This window comes from Rhinichthys klamathensis, unplaced genomic scaffold, assembly GCF_029890125.1.
Source record: "Rhinichthys klamathensis goyatoka isolate OS25496 unplaced genomic scaffold, OSU_Roscu_1.1 h1tg000114l_1, whole genome shotgun sequence".
Taxonomy (NCBI): domain Eukaryota; kingdom Metazoa; phylum Chordata; class Actinopteri; order Cypriniformes; family Leuciscidae; genus Rhinichthys; species Rhinichthys klamathensis.
The window spans coordinates 1,575,061-1,591,549 of record NW_026606651.1 but is presented as its reverse complement, the minus strand read 5'-3'; the positions used below and the strand labels follow the sequence as shown (position 1 = coordinate 1,591,549).

The 16,489-nt window shown below is 39.6% G+C and overlaps 1 protein-coding gene across 4 annotated transcripts in view; it reads right to left on the bottom strand.

Moving 5' to 3' along the window:
- Positions 1-15,848, bottom strand: part of nos1 (nitric oxide synthase 1 (neuronal)) — a 68,659-nt gene extending 52,811 nt beyond the window's left edge. For all 4 annotated transcript variants that reach the window (XM_056254742.1, XM_056254743.1, XM_056254744.1 and 1 more), the window contains exons 1-3: positions 15,653-15,848; positions 12,865-13,598; positions 5,089-5,215 (exon numbers count right to left, since the gene is read on the bottom strand). In XM_056254742.1, coding sequence (XP_056110717.1) covers positions 5,089-5,215; positions 12,865-13,571 — 834 coding nt within the window. In that variant the 5' untranslated portion in view covers positions 13,572-13,598; positions 15,653-15,848. The remainder of the gene's footprint in view (positions 1-5,088; positions 5,216-12,864; positions 13,599-15,652) is intronic.
- Positions 15,849-16,489: the final 641 nt, after the last annotated feature.

Sequence of the window (16,489 nt, the reverse complement as noted above, 5' to 3'; positions counted from 1 at the left end):
GTGTGTCCGTTTTTATTTCGGCTCCCATGTTAACAGGTTAGAGCTTGCACACTGCCTGCATGAGCCGCGCGGAAAACGCGTGCATGCTAGAAATAGAACCGACGCCTATTTTTCACGCGACACGCAAGCGTGTTGGAAGCGTTTCCAGGCAAAATAGAATAGGAAACGATGTTTATATGTCATTTTGTACACGAATACATATTAATAAATTACATTTTGATGTTTGAAAGTCTAGGTTTTGATATAAATTCAGATATCAATGTAATTTAAACAAATAATAATAATAATAATAATCGATTTTCAAATATTTCCATTATTTTTGCCTATATACAAATTTATGTCATTTTTATTTTTTAAACAATCGAGTCCTGGTGTTCACTACAGAGGTCATAGCATAACATATGAATAAAATATATCTTTTTTTTTTCATTTGTTTCTTATGCTCTTAACAATGTGATTACATGAAGAAGAAGAAAAACTTTTGAAAAAAACGTTCTGGGCCTCAGGAGGATATAAAGATAATAGGCTACAATAACAACATAGTGTGTCTTCTGAGTGACGGTCCACCATCAGGCTAAATATAGGATCTTTAAAGCTACACAAAATTTGTAAATGTTATTGAATTAAACAGACAGCCCACTTCCCTATTTTTCGGATTTTGGAAGATGTGTGATAACAGTTGAAATTGTTGTCGTAAAGGCAAGAGGCAAGAGTTGAAATTGTTGTAGTAAGGATTAACACACCGCTAACCCAAATGTAGACTGTCCCTCTATGTCACCTAGCAGCAGCGGCGCCGCGTCAGACACGTTTCTGGTGTGCAAAGACGCAGCTGAAACGCAACAGAAACGCCACGCTCACGCCACGCAGCCAGTGTGTCTCCGGCCTAACGAGCGTTGCTTGCTACAACACCTTGTCTTTCTAGAAGAAAATTGTCCAATTTCTACAGTATGTTGGTTCTGATCTACTTCCTAAAGGAAATAAGCCTTTCATTTATTTGTTATTGTTTAGTTCAACTTGATGAGTCACAACACAATGTGATGTATTCATTTCTGTGTTCTACAGAACATAAGCTACATACAAATAATTCTGAAGTTATAACTACACGACACAGAAAGTGCTTTGAGTTGTTGTTACTCAATAAAAGAGTTAAGTAATTCAGCAGCTGACTTTTTTTAATACTGCAAACACTTTGTAGTTTATTTTCATTTACTGTTGTGAAATGGAAAATCAATAATCGCTAATCGAGAATCGTTAATAATCGAAAATCGACTGTAATCGAATCGGGACTTCAATAATCGTAATCGAATCGAATCGGGAAATCAGACAGATTAACCACCCCTATACCCCACTCATTTCAATGTGGGGTGGGGTCTGGGGAGAACAATTAACAATGATCAGTTAACAAAACATTAACAAACGTTAATACATGCTTGATTAATAAAACTGTTAGTAAATAGTCCCCGTGCAATCAAAATTGCAGTTCTTTTGGCTTTTAGTATGAATATATAATCCTTACAGTTATCTATAGGAGGAAACTGCGGCTTTACCGAGCTCAACAGCCGAGCTGTGATATAAACAAAAAGCTATTGGCTATTTTTTAAAAGGGGGAGGAGCTATTCGATATGTCCCGACCTGTCTGTTTCAGTGGAAATTACGTCAACACATTGAATAATGCTGTGCGTTTCAAGGCACTTCAGCTGGCCCTTTAAAATTTGGGACCTTATTGTAAATTGTTACCTAAGAAAAGTATGCTAAAAGTGGCTGGATGATACATTACTTCTAAACGGTAGGACTCATAAGAAGTTTCTCATAAGAAATAAATGTTAGTACAAAAAATTTATACAAAGATGCAAATTATAGTTGACAGAATGAATTTAGTACGATCTGTTCTAAAAAGAAAAAAGAAAAAATACCCCAGACCACCTTTTTAAGCAGACTTGGTTGCAATTGTCTGGTCTACTTCAAAACCTGTAGTGCAGGGGTGCCCAATCCTGTTCCTGGAGATCTACCTTCCAGCAAAGTTCAGCTCCATCAACCCTGATCGAACACAACCAGCTAATTAAGCTCCTCAGGAGCTCTTGATAATTACAGGCAGGTGTGTTGGATCAGGGTTGGATCTGAACTCTGGAAGTAAGGGTGCATTTACACTGGGCTCGTTTGCTGCGGTCCGTTTCACACTCAACTTGATTCTATCGAACCTTGGTGCGTTTGCGTGCATATTATATTACGTCATCGCAAACGTGCACGGCGCATGATAGAAAACAGAACGCGGGTCAATATTGTGGGGTTTTTTATTAATTCGCTGCTATTATGCGCAGTTGAGTGAACAATACAGGTTTACTATGCGTGTGTCACATAAGGTGGACTTCAGCTGCTTGCAAACGGACTCTTTTGAGGAGACACTGGATTTCCAAATTTGGTGCCCTGATTTCACGCGCAATGCACGAATACACTGCAGGCTCACTCTCGCTCGTATCCAAGGTAAATCATCAACACTATCATCCCTTACAAGTGTTTTATTTAACTGAATACATTACAATAAGCTAAAACGCATGCGCAGGTTACTTTACTTCCTGAACAAGTGCGCACCCGAGTCCGTGCTGCTTTCACATTCACGCGAACCGCGGCACGGTTCGGGAGCAACCGAACTCAGACCACCTCATCCAGGTAGTCTCGGGTTCGGTACCCCAGTGCGCACCCGGGTCTCATGACAGCGTTCACATTAGCGATTTTTCATGCGAACCGTGCCCTGTTCCGAACTAAACTGCCAGTGTGAAAGCCCCCTAATGCTGCGTTAGGTTTACACTTGCCGTTAACATGTGATCACCGTGATCCGATCAAGCAGATCAGATCATAAGCCAATCAGGACACGGTGCGTTTACACCTGTCCACATCAAGTGGCTTCTGTATCTGGATAACAGATCGGATCTCGCATTCCCGCGAAAAAAAAAGGATGGCTCCGGTGCAAAGTCGACCTGAAGTGGTGGGTTTTCTTTTAAAAACAGTTTTCAGTCGGGGTACATTTTACACATCTCGCAAAATGAGGAGGATGAAGAGGCTGCAAGTATTAATAATATGGATAGATTCCGTAATGGAAACGGTACAGAGAAACGTATCCGAGAACATTGCCAGCTGTGGTGGGAAAAATGCGCATTCTTTACAGTCAGAAAATGAATGGTTCTGCAACTTTAGGGTGCGAAAGCAAACACAACAGTATATTTGCAATGTACTTCGCACTCGACTGTATCGCAAAACCACACAGCTATACATGCAGCAGTTCCTGGAGAGAGGAGGGGGAATAATAACAATTGGCGGGGTTTTGTGTGACGTCCACCTGTGAATGCAGACACGATGGCTGGATTGCGTTTACATTACACTGAGATCCGATTACAATGCGTCCTCGACTACCTCCGAACCTGGACACGCTGATCGGATAACATTCCGGTCAGAAGCGCGTTTACACTGGTCTTTTCAATGTGTATGTGGACGACAACATCCGGATACAGGTCGCATGTTAATGCCAAGTGTAAACGCAGCCTAGGTAGAGCTCCAGGAACAGGATTGAGCACACCCCTGCTGTACGCACACACACACACATAAAAAAACGTATTTCCTCATCAGGAACACGAGATGCCACCTGTGCAGATCCATCACTTTAAAACTTCAGCTTCTTACAGTCCAAACCAGATGCAAAGAAACGCAGCAACAAGCGATAAAGGCTATTTCTTTGATGTAAATCTGACATCTTGTGTAAATCTTGACATTTTGTTGATCACACACATTGCACTACATAGCCCTATTATGTTAAATATAATTCATTAGATGTTGTCTGATTGGCTGCAGCAGTTTTGCACTTATTGCGGAGGAACTCTGTGCGTGGTAGGACATGCTCTAAGGGTTCATATATCATCTCAACAGTCATTGCATCTTTCTGTCACACTAATAGTGTCAAGCATCGTCCACAATAATCACAAATATAACTATGTCCCATGTTCTTGTCTTTCTATTTCTCTTGTACTCTCCCTCCCTCTCCTTCCTCGTCTTACTCACTGATGATTAATCATCCACCAGACACTGTATTACGCGAAAGAGAGCAACTTCGTCTTGGACCACACAGCTGCATCCATTCATCCCTCTGCTTTCTTGGATCGCCTCCATCCATCCGGTTTCTTTCAGAGGGATAATGCGTCACAAGAGGCCAGATGAGAGAGTCATGTGCTGATGTGAAATGTAAGCACTGCTACCCCCACAACCAGGGCTGTAGAAACACATGCTACACCAGCACTGTGTGGCAGGTACAGAGAAGACCATGTGACAGGCGCTAGACTAGAGACAGGCTTTCATATGGTTACTTACAAGTAACCCTACTTGAAGTACTTGAAGCACTTCTGCAGTTAATTCAGCTTGAACTTCTTGACATGCTTCTTGACTGAATTTAAATCTTATTCTGTAGATAATTTCAGTCGGGTGTGATTTGTATTTTTGGTTTTGGTAAACATTGTATTTTTTAAATATACGGTTAAAGTTTGAAAATCTCCAGAATAAAAGTTCTCGGCAGCAAAGTTCAGCAAGGAAACCCTCAAGAAACCAATATAGTTGTTTTCTAAGGTTCTTTTGAAAACAAGCTTGAAGTTAAATTACAGATTCTTCAGAACACGTTATATATGTGTGCGTGTTACACTATACTTTCTAAATGGCTCTTGCATTTACATTTTCATATATGCATACCTTTATGGTTAGTTGCATTTTATAATAAGCATTGATTTTCACTGCCGCCCATGACCCAAGAGAATAGACCTATTGTGATCCATGAGTTAAGAACCTCTGCTACATTTTACAGTAAAGTACAGTTTATCTCAAGAATTAGCAAATAAAACAATGTATGTGGTGGAACTATGTCCTGTATTTAAGAATAGGACATTGACTATCAGCCAGCTGTCAAGCGGATCAGGCCATCTTTACAGTATAAGTACAGCTTCAATATTTCTGAACTTGCACCTTTAAAACAGAAAAACAAATACTGGTAGATTACTGACTCACTCGCAGTCCTTCAAAGCCAAATGTGAAGCCATATAGACTGTATTTTACCTTGTCACTCTCTGAGTAAGGGTTGTTAAGCACCATAGGCATGTTGTCCTTTCTCCAGAGGTCATCAAACACTCTGTCGTTATCCGACGCCAGCTGGGCGTTCTGTCCATTTCCCACACCAAGGTCTCTGAAAGTCACAAACAGTTTAGGTCACACCACAAACATCAGCCAGAAGGAAACAAGTCTAGATATATGTACAACTACTCAAAACACATTCGGTTATATCATTTATTCTTGTCTATTGTAAGTGTATTACGTTTGAGTTAATAAACTGAGGGAACTAGTCAAATTATAGTCAGTCATAATCAACAGCAGGCCTCAGATGCCATCCATAAAGCTTAACTTGAATTCCATTAAAACAGTGTTTCTCAACCCTGCTCCAACACTGCACGTTTTCTTTGTCTCCCTCATCAAACACACCTGATTCAACTCATCAGCTCATTATCACATATATCCCCATGATAATGAGCTGATGAGTTGAATTGGGTGTGTTTGATTAGGGAGACAAATGCTGCGTTCCAGCCCAAAATTGTCATGCCCTTCACTCGCTAACTTCCCTACGTCTCGTTCACTCGGATGTACGTCATTGCTTACGTTGCATGAGTGCCCACTACTGGCGGAAAAGGCAATGAGCTGAATTGGAACGTCCTAAGCCCTTGATTACTTGGAATCAGAGTGGAGTTGATTTATTATTAAAAAACTTACTCTTTAAGAATTTGTTTATTGCAGCATCCAAATGTATATAGATGTGTTTGGGTTGTTTTAAATAAAAAAAATCATAATTAATATATCATAGAGTTGTTTGTGGTGGTGGCGATTAGACGAGATCTGCGGTGACGTCACAATCGTGTAGCATTGTGGTATATGGAGCTGCCTGAAGTGTGAAGTGTGAAGTAGACGTGGTGGTGGAAAAAAATTTAGGGTGGGAGATTTTTTTTTTTTTCAAATCTTTTGCGTTCCCCCGAGAAACTTTGCGTTCCCTCGTAAAGATATTTGCGTTCCTCGGTCAAAATCCAGGGAGCGAGGGTCTATCCATATAAACCTCCCTCGTTTCGAGTACGGAGCCCCTAAAAGGACGTGGTGGTGGAAAAAAATTTAGGGTGGGAGATTCATTTTTTTTTTCAAATCTTTTGCGTTCCCCCGAGAAACTTTGCATTCCCTCGCAAAGTTATTTGCGTTCCCTCGCAAAGGTATTTGCGTTCCCACGCAAAACCGATTGTGAGCTCGGACAGACACTTCCGTACGTTGGAACATAATGAACCTGGAGTCAATTATAAAGAAGTGCTTAACTCAAGGAGTTCAGTGAAGTTGGCAATATATTCACATAGGCTATGGAACAGAGGAAGTTCGCAAGTGCGTGTCTAAAAGTGGACTGGAACGCAGCAAAAGAAAACGTGCAGTGTTGGGGGTCCTTCAGGAGCAGGGTTGAGAAACACTGCATTAAAACGTTCATTTTTCAAGCCTACCAATGTGCACTTTGTCTTTTAAATGAAATGGTAAATTGCCTCAATTCCATTCATACTGATGTAATTTCATAATCAGATTAAGCTAGTGTTCAATAAACCATGCTATCAGATGTTTAGCACATTTTTAGCACATTTTAAAAATGCATTAGCACATTTAAAAATTTAAACGACAAACACTTACAGAACATTTTTTCTAGCTGACTTTGCATTGCATGCTGGGACTTATAGTAACACATTCAACACAAATGTGAGAAAAAATGTTAGAGAAGCATGATTTGTTTTGGATGAAATGCTGCCATCTCACTAGTCAGATTGAAATTCCAAGCGCAATTATAATTTGTTTAGTAATATAGAAAAGAAATCTGGTGAAGTGTGCACTTTTTCAAACGATAAAACCCTAAGGCCATTTCTAATAATTGCTTTGTTTGTTTGAGCATCCAGACTTGCCCGACAACAGCAATAATGATTAAACCAATGGCGAGAGTTTGGAGTGGGACTATTGTTTGACTAACCAATGGCAGAATGTTTGGGAAACCCGTTTGGAAACAGTCATTATTTATAACAGGTCAACTTTTTTGCACCCTCAACAGGGACAGCTGCTATTCATGAATCACAAAGACTAAATCTAATCAGTTTTGTGTAATGAAGCGTTTACAGAGTAGACATTCATAAATCTTCACATTTCTCTCATTCGGTTAAACAATATGACAACACTACATCACTAGAGTGAAACAAATAATTTAGGCATAATTAATTCGAACCAAGTGGTGTACTTTGAAAACTGGGGTGTGATCACAAAATGAAAATAATATTTATGTCTATATATATCCATTCTATTATTAATGTTGCTGGAAGCTTCTCACACTGCCTGTTAGTACTTCCTGCTCACTTAAGCGTAATATGAACATTCAATGCAAGAGTAATTTCAATGACTGAATGGAATAAATACACTATGTACAGATTCACTCACTTTCGGCTCACCAAATAAACACAAAATCAACTCGTGAAAAAAATGCATTAAAAAACGGAACTTTCCCAAAATATAGTTTATGAAGCATTGAATAAAATCTGGCTAGCTATTTGTAAACCATATTGCCATGTAATGAAAATAGAGGAAATAGATTGAGGTTCGTTGTCACACACAGTCTCAATACACTTTAGACAATACACAATAATGGTGGCAATGTTTAGCAGATTTTTTTATTGTAGCAAAGACTTGGAGTACAGGTATAGCTTAAATTAAATAGTCAAATTAATTCTAAGAGCAGGATGTCTTCTCGATCTGTGTTGACAACATTAAACCAATAATGCTTTGAGAGAACACCTTTCTTGAGTCAATAGCGCTCATGTAATTAGCTGTAGTGTTATTACTCATGTTCAGTTGTTCCCAGAAATATCTTGTTCGAAAAGCTTCAAGTGGTAGTGCATGGTTTGTAGACTCATCTTTGCTTCTTAAAGGAACACTCCGACTTTTTGGGACTTTAGCCTATTCACCGTATCCCCCAGAGTTAGATAAGTCCATACATACCTTTTTCATCTCCGTGCGTGCTATAAGTCTGTTTGACGCACCCACCGCTAGCCTAGCTAAGCACAAAGACTGGATGTAAATGGTTGCAGCTAGCATACTAATCCAAATAAGTGACAAAATAACGCAAACATTTTCCTATTTACATGTTGTGATTTGTATAGTCACAGAGTGTACAAAAAACAAAGTCACATGAGACACAGACATATTTTAACCATATAAATACTGGGAACTATATTCTCTGAAGGCGAAGCACTGCTACTTGGGCGGAGTGATAACCGCAGCACCTGAGACGCGCTCTCTGCTCCTCACCACGGCTTGTCTCAGATGCTGCGGTTATCACTCCGCCCAAGTAGCAGTGCTTCGCCTTCAGAGAATATAGTTCCCAGTATTTATATGGTTAAAATATGTCTGTGTCTCATGTGACTTTGTTTTTTGTACACTCTGTGACTATACAAATCACAACATGTAAATAGGAAAATGTTTGCGTTATTTTGTCACTTATTTGGATTAGTATGCTAGCTGCAACCATTTACATCCAGTCTTTGTGCTAAGCTAGGCTAGCGGTGGGTGCGTCAAACAGACTTATAGCACGCACGGAGATGAAAAAGGTATGTATGGACTTATCTAACTCTGGGGGATAAGGTGAATAGGCTAAAGTCCCAAAAAGTCGGAGTGTTCCTTTAAATGCCACTTCAGAACTTTAATTCAAAATGAAGAATGCAACCATAACCTATATTTGCACATTTATTGAAAAGTTTAGAGATTTCCTGGAATGCCATATATTTTGTACCCTAGTGAATGTGAGGTCGCCCAGTACGCCTCCTAGCGTGGGTGGAGGAGAAGGAGAAGGAGAAACTAATAAAGTTAATATTTGAGTTTGATTAATATTTTGACGTATTTAATTATTGCAGGTTTACATAATATTCTGAGTTTGCATTTCACTGTTTTTATTTTGAGGAATACTGAATCTGTTTTTGAGCAAGTGAGATGAGTAAATGCATGCTCACATTAGTAATCATGTTTACTCTGCACTTCCTCACGATTTCTCTCAACAAGGGGACAGGAGACGTCACTCAATAAATGGGAAAACAAAGTAACTTGCGTCACTTATTTGACAAAGTAACTAAGACATTTTGTTGTAAATATAAAAGTAATGCATAACTTAACTGGTTACTTAAAGGTGCTCTATGTAACTTTTAGCGGCCTCTAGTGGTGATGTTTCAGATTGCAACCAAATTTTACAAGAGCGCTCGTGCTCGAACTCATAGACAATACCGTCTATTACGCAAATATCTCGGCGAATACTAGACGGATTCAGCGAGCACCGAGCTCGTTGGGACCATCTAGTCGAGCTGAAAAGAACCATATAAGTTCCATAGTTTTTGGTGGTGTTTTCGCGGAGATATTAGCAGAAAACCATCGGGCGCGCTGCAAAATTGCGGACGCCGGTGACGTCACGGTCTCAGAAGAAAATCGTTCGTATCTCTGGAACGCAAAGACCCAGAGAGCTCAAATTCGGGGGAGGAGGTCCCAGGGGAACCCTTGCCTGAACACTAGAGTGGCGGACCTCGGGGATTCCCCCTACCGGACCGCCGTTCGCTGGGACCCCCGATTTCGAACGGCTATAACTCGGGGAGCCGGGCGAGTTGGACCTCGGGGGTGGGCTCGTTCGAAAGGCCCCGTCCAGCACTATGAACAATTAGGATCATTTTAATGTGTGATTACAACCCCTTCACACACAGGCAATAAAAAAAGGATTAATTTTAGTTGAAAAGTTACATAGAGCACCTTTAAAAGGTAATCTGATTACGTAACACCTTCAGCTGTGACTTATTCACGATACAGCAGCACTAGCCTCGAGTACCTTATTGCTTTTACAAAACAGTTACCACACAATAAAAATATTAAAGCCAAAAAATATGTATCAATGCAACTTTCATTAAGTAAAATCACTAAAAGTCTTTCTTCCGCTGGAAAAAAAAAAAAGTCCCTGGCTGTGAACAGCAACAGAAGTTACATTATTTCGCCATTAGATGGCGCCAAAGACTGTCTTTACGAGTGAGTCTGTCAGTAGAAAAGACTTTTATATTGAAAGGACTGAACTTGTGAACACGGAGAAGCAAGACACAAATGACAAATGATTAGCGTGTCTGGACACGGAAAACCCGTTAAAACTGTTAAAAGGACAAGATAATCGCTGAGGCCATTAAAACGGATTTGAGGGAAAATGCTAAATCTACTGTAAATGCAAGTACACTCGCTTATTCGATCTCCCACAATACTCTATTCTATAAGCTTCAATGAACAATATCAATGAGAACATGTTTACGCTGCTAAGAGTGGTTGCTAGGGATTGTGTAGTGATACATAGAACCGTTGGGTGAAGCGGTCATAGCAGTGTTTTATCGTGAATAAAACACAGCTATTGACCAATCAGAATCAAGGACTGGAACTAACCGTTTTATCAAATGCATTACTAAGTGCACGCTGCAGTTGTGTCGTCAGTCGTTATTAAAGCAGGGTGGATTCTGATTGGCTGTCACCTGTCAATGTTTTATCATTCATCAGCTGGAGAAATTGTTCTGAAAGTGATTCCAATGATTTTATTTCTCTGTGCCGTTATCATTACAGTTGTGGTGTGAACTATTCTTTTATATTCAGAATGATGTTTAGAACAAAATTCTTTATGGTTATCGTTATAGTTATAAATCTTGGTGTGAACGGGCCTTAACCAATATTGTTAACGTGAGATAAAAACAACCCTGCCGTTTTAACTTGGTTCTATACTGTAAGTAAAGTAAGTAAGTAAAGTTTATTTATAGAGCGCTTTTCACAGATAAAATCACAAAGTGCTTTACAAAGTGCAACCAAAATAATAAAACAATATAATAGTCTTTGTATTTTATTAACTTTGAATTTTATATTGAAAAGTTTAGAGATTTCCTGGAATGCCATATATTTTGTAGTGAATGTGAGGTCACCCAGTACGCCTCCTAGCGTGGGTGGAGGAGAAGGAGAAACTAATAAAGTTAATATTTGAGTATGAGTAATATTTTAACGTATTTAATACGTTAAAATATTGAAAAGTTAAAAGTATTAACTTTTCAATATTAAGTCTGTCATGATTCTGCCATCATGTCCTTGATTTTTTCCTGGTCTTGTGGCAGGATCATGACAGACCCATGCTTTGTGTACAATGGTCTGTTGTTTGGGCCATGTGCTTGTGTTGTCTCCTTATGTTACTCCGCCCCCTTGTTACCCTCGTCTTGTCTAGTCAGTTTCACCTGTCTTTGTCATTAGTGTTCCCCAATTTCATCCCCTTGTATTTGCTGTCCTGTGCTGGTTCATTGTGTCACACTTTGTGAGAGTCTACCTGTGAGTACCTTGTCTTTGAAGAACGTCATGATCTTGTATTTGCTGTTTGTTAATAGTCTAGTGTTTGTCAAGTGTTATCTAGTTTAGTTATCCCTCGTTTGTATTGCATCTGTTTTGCCCCCTCGTGGGTTTTATTTTCCCCTGTTTTTCTGTTATAATAAACGTTGTGTGATTGCATATTGTCTGCGCTTGGGTTCATCTGCTATCCTCATAACAAAGTCTTTGAATTGTCTCTTAAAGGTGCAATGTGTAATGTTTCTGAGGATATATTGACAGAAATGCAATATAAGATCCATAACTATGTGTTCAGTGGTGTATAAAGACCTTACTCAAAGAACCGTTATGTTTTTTATTACCTTAGAATGAGATATTTATATCTACATAACCGCGGGCACCCCCTTCTATGAAGGTCGACATATTGTTTCTACCGTAGCCGACAGAAAGCTAGAAGCTAGCCATAGACACCGTGAGTAGTGACTTTTCCCTTGTCAGTGGTGTAAAATATGTAGCTGGATTGTTTCATGTAACTTAGTTCTTCTCCCTCGCTGTGTTATGGCTTTGACAATCAGCTGATTAGTACTATTGACCGTAAAACAGTAACATTACAGGAGTCACCAACCCGTCGATCTTGGAAGCATTTTAAGTCGATCGCGAAGAGTTTTCAAAACCAGAGAAAAAAAACAATATTTTTATTCATTATTATGTATTAATTTGTGTGTAGTAAATGGTGTCTAGGGGATGCGGAGGCGTGCGCGCTGTCACACCTGCTGTCACACGCACATTTGCGCTCATGCGGACGCGTCGAGTTTAAACAAGGCTTTATGCTTTAACCAGCTCAGCCACAGCCCTACAGCATAACAGCTCATATTAGCCAGCTAAACTTTTACTACCCTGTTAGAAAAAATATGTAGTTGGATAGTTTCATGTGGTTCTTCTCCCTCGCTGTATTATGGGTTTGCTATGTGCTGGTTACGTTCGTGAGACAATCAGCTGATTACTATTACTATATTATATATTAAGACCCTTGATCCTCACCTGACTATGGCTTTGTAAACTTTATGTGGTTTATAATGGACTGTGGTACAGAAACTTGGCTTACTCTGGCTATTCTCTGCTGTCTCAGACGACGATATGTTCATCCCGTTTTAGCCACCGTAGCTTCTTCGGAAGGGAGGGGTGAGCAGTGGGCTGAGCCCTTAGTGCAACTCGCAACCGAACCGCTAGATGCCGCTAAAATCTACACACTGCACCTTTAACTCATGCTTCGCAGTACCAGAGCGCTTCACATTGCAAGTGCAATGCTGTACTAGGTGAGCTAACAAGCAAATTTACTACATTATTTTATTAGCTTACAGATCATTCGCTATGGTAAAAGAGGTCATTTCATAATTTTGTGACATCACTCACCTCTCCACCTGCACCTCGACATCCTTCCTGTCTATGACTCTCTGACCTTCTCCATTTATCTCTTTTTTGCTGTTCTTGATGAGCTTCAGCACTGGCTCAATCTCCTTTAACAGGTCGTTGTTCTCCTCCACCCCATTGAGGAGCAGGGCTGAATGGCCTCCTTCTCTGATCAGAGTGTCCTGGGCCAGCAGGGGAATCAGGGGTTTGTTCTCCCACGGTTCTTTCCCGGGAGTGTAGGCAGAGGACAGGTTCTCTATCGCCCTGAGCTCTTTGGTCATGTTGGGCGTGAGGGGCGAGCATCGTTCGCACGGCCTGCTCTGAGGGGGGTTGACGGGCCTGGTGACGCGAACCGTTCTGGGTTTACCGTCGCCGCTCAGCGTGGTCTCCAGGTGAGTTGTGAAGCCCTCGGGTCCGCGGAGGATCAGGACGGCGTGGCTTTCGGTTGACACGTTCTTCAGGGTCTCGAGCGCACGTTCGTAGCTCAGGTCCACCAAAGGCTTGTTGTTCACGGCCAGGACAATGTCGCCGACTTGGACCAGCCCGCATTCCTCTGCCGCCCCGCCCCGAATGATGTCGGAGATGATGACGGGCGGCTTGCACACACGTTGTTTGACCAGAAAGCCCAGCCCACCGATCTTTCTTTTGAAGAGGCGCACTGAGATGATGTTGGGCTGCAGCTGACACACGCTGGGCTCAGATTCCTGCATTGTGTCTTCCTGTGCGTCAGCGCTGATCTGCAATTGAGTTGAATGTGACAAAGGAGAGCAACATGTCAAATGTGTCAGGAAAGGCAGGCGAAGACATGCGGAGATGCAAAACAATATAGGCCAGTAAAATTCACATTTTCATTGTACTGATGGCATCCTGTGACATTTAAGAAAATATTCAGACTCTCAATTAGGTCCAACTATGAATATAATAAGTATTGTAAGAACTGGTTTAAATGAATAGTTAAACAAAAATAATTTGTTCTAAGCTTGTATTCTTTAATATTTCCATGGAACAAAAAGCAACAAAAAAAAAAGACATGAAATTAGTCCATACGACTCATGCTCTACATGCTTTGATCAGTCCGATTTGTGAATGAATTTTGAATTTTGTCAATGAACTCTTGATCTAGTTCACAAATCAGACTGAACGATTTGTTCACAAATCTATCTGACTCAGTGATCAGGACCTTGAGTTTTCAGCTCACTGAAGAGGAACTTCAGCAAATAATGAACATTATTCAATTAAATTTCAGTCTAGTTCTCATACAAAACTATTGTGCAGCTTCAGAAGAATTGAAATATAGAGCATAAGTTGTGAAGATTCCTTCAAATTCAGTTTTTTTGCTCTACAGAAATATAATAGCATCATTTGGGGTTGGAGCAACATGAGGGGGAGTAAATAATGACAGAATTTTCTTTTTTGGAACGAACTATTGCTTTATTTTGAATGCAAGTCATTATTTCGAAGAAAAAGGCATTCAGTTCAATTCGTCCCAATATTTTTTTTTTTATAATTTCAATGATAGAGTGGTGACTCATTTCACAGTGTACAAGCTGTGAACTTCAATTCACTCTTTCCTTTCTGTTGACAAGCCAGTAGCATTTCCTTCATGAGCATCATGCTCAGTCTCAATTAAACGTTCATGTAAGAAACGCTTATAATCTACAGTCCTCCTGCATCTCGCCTTTCTTGGCAGCATGAAACGCATATGGCCTCGTGTGAACAACTATTGTCCAATTCTCTCAAAATGAGACATTACTAATTCAGATTTAGAGTCGTGGAAAGAGACATTACAATTGCAGAGACTGCTTTGTAATAAAGAATAGGGAAAAACAACTAGCTAACTAACAACTTTCAATTGCAAAGAAGCTTCCCAGCATGTTCTAATAACTTTTTGTTTATAATACACTTGATTTCAAGAACTATTTGTGGATGATAAAATAACAAAAAATGCATTTGTTGCAATGACATTTCCCACTGAGAAAATCATGCACCATGTCTAAGATCTTAAAGGAACATATTACATTCCTAGAGAATGTAAGAATTAGAATTAGAAAAGATGCTTCATTTTGGTTACTTAACTGATTTTATGCAAGACAACATTCTATTTAATATCACTGAATCAAGCTGACGGTTTCATTATTGAAAGCAATTTAACTGTCAGATCAGCTCGTGCATTGCCAAACATATTAATCCAAACAGTTAACATGTATTGGTGAATCGCGTGATAGTATCCTAATAATAGCATAATTTACCAAGACATACGATACAAAAAAAGCTTTCGTTGTTAAAAAAAATGATCAAATACAGATGATTTGCACACATATTGTGGTCATTTTATAAAAAAAAATTAAAAAGTCATGAAAATCAGTAAACAATTACGTTTAAATAAATCTCATGCACTGATATTTCTGCTATAAAGCAGAAAAATGGTAAATAACTATAAAGTGCATGCTTCAAACCTTTTCTATATAAAGATAGAAACACACTGACAGTTCTCAAAAGCAGGCAGAACTTCACATACACAAAGACATTCAATTAATTACAGCCTATAGACCTTTTTTAAAACCAAATGATAATAAATGTGAGCCAACTATGCAGGAGTTATCAAAAAAAGCACTGACCTGCAGCCATGCATGCATGTTCAACAGGACACACCAGTTGCATCATGAGCTACAGCAACTCCACATGCCCATTTCACAAAGCATCATCGTATTTACAGTATGCATTTCGCAAAAAATGTCCAATTAACAAAATATACTTTCGAGAGTAAATCAAATATAGCAACGCAACTTACCTTTCCACTTTCAAAAGCTATAAAAATCGCCTCACACAGTGCGGTTATCACCTTGCCAATATTCCGATGGAAGGTTCAGACTTTTCCTTCTTGATGTCCCACTCAGAAGACGCGTGGCATGTCTGCGCGAGCCGCTGTATAAACACGCCGCGCGTGAGAAGCTCTGCGCTCCTGCCGCTCCGGTGCGCGAGCATTTATTCCGCGCGCACTGCTGTCATTCTGTCATCCATCCCTCCCGAGGCTCTGCCTCCCTCAATGGGAGGGTTTTACAACCCCACTGCACTCACATATATGGTAAGGACTCATATTTGCACAGTAATATGTGCACATCTTCATTTTAACTGTTAAAACATTTATAATTAAAGCAGAAATCAACATTATTTGAAATATGGGAGACCGGAGAGGATTATATAAATTAATGCCAAGCTTAACCTAAAATATTAGCTAAACGGGTGAAATCATATACATGACCAACACAGTATAAGCTGTGAGTAGATAAAGTGGAGTACAAATAACTATAAAGCATAAAAAAACTATTTTGACGCAAGACAGTAAAAGGTCAGGTCTGGTTTATAATTTGATTTATGATGAGACGTTCTGTTATGTTTTCAGATATGCTTTTCTAAATGTGTTAGCAATTTAACTTTGATTTTGAGCAACCAAATATGATTAACACAATAAATCAATGCACAAATGCATTTATGTTTTTTATTGTTTCAACTCACCCTGGTCGTGGGGTAGGTTCACTGTAAAAAAAAGAAGAAAAAAAAAGATGATCTATAAGTTAAGACAACATGTTTTTACATTGCTTTAACTCATCAAAATACGTTTTTTTTT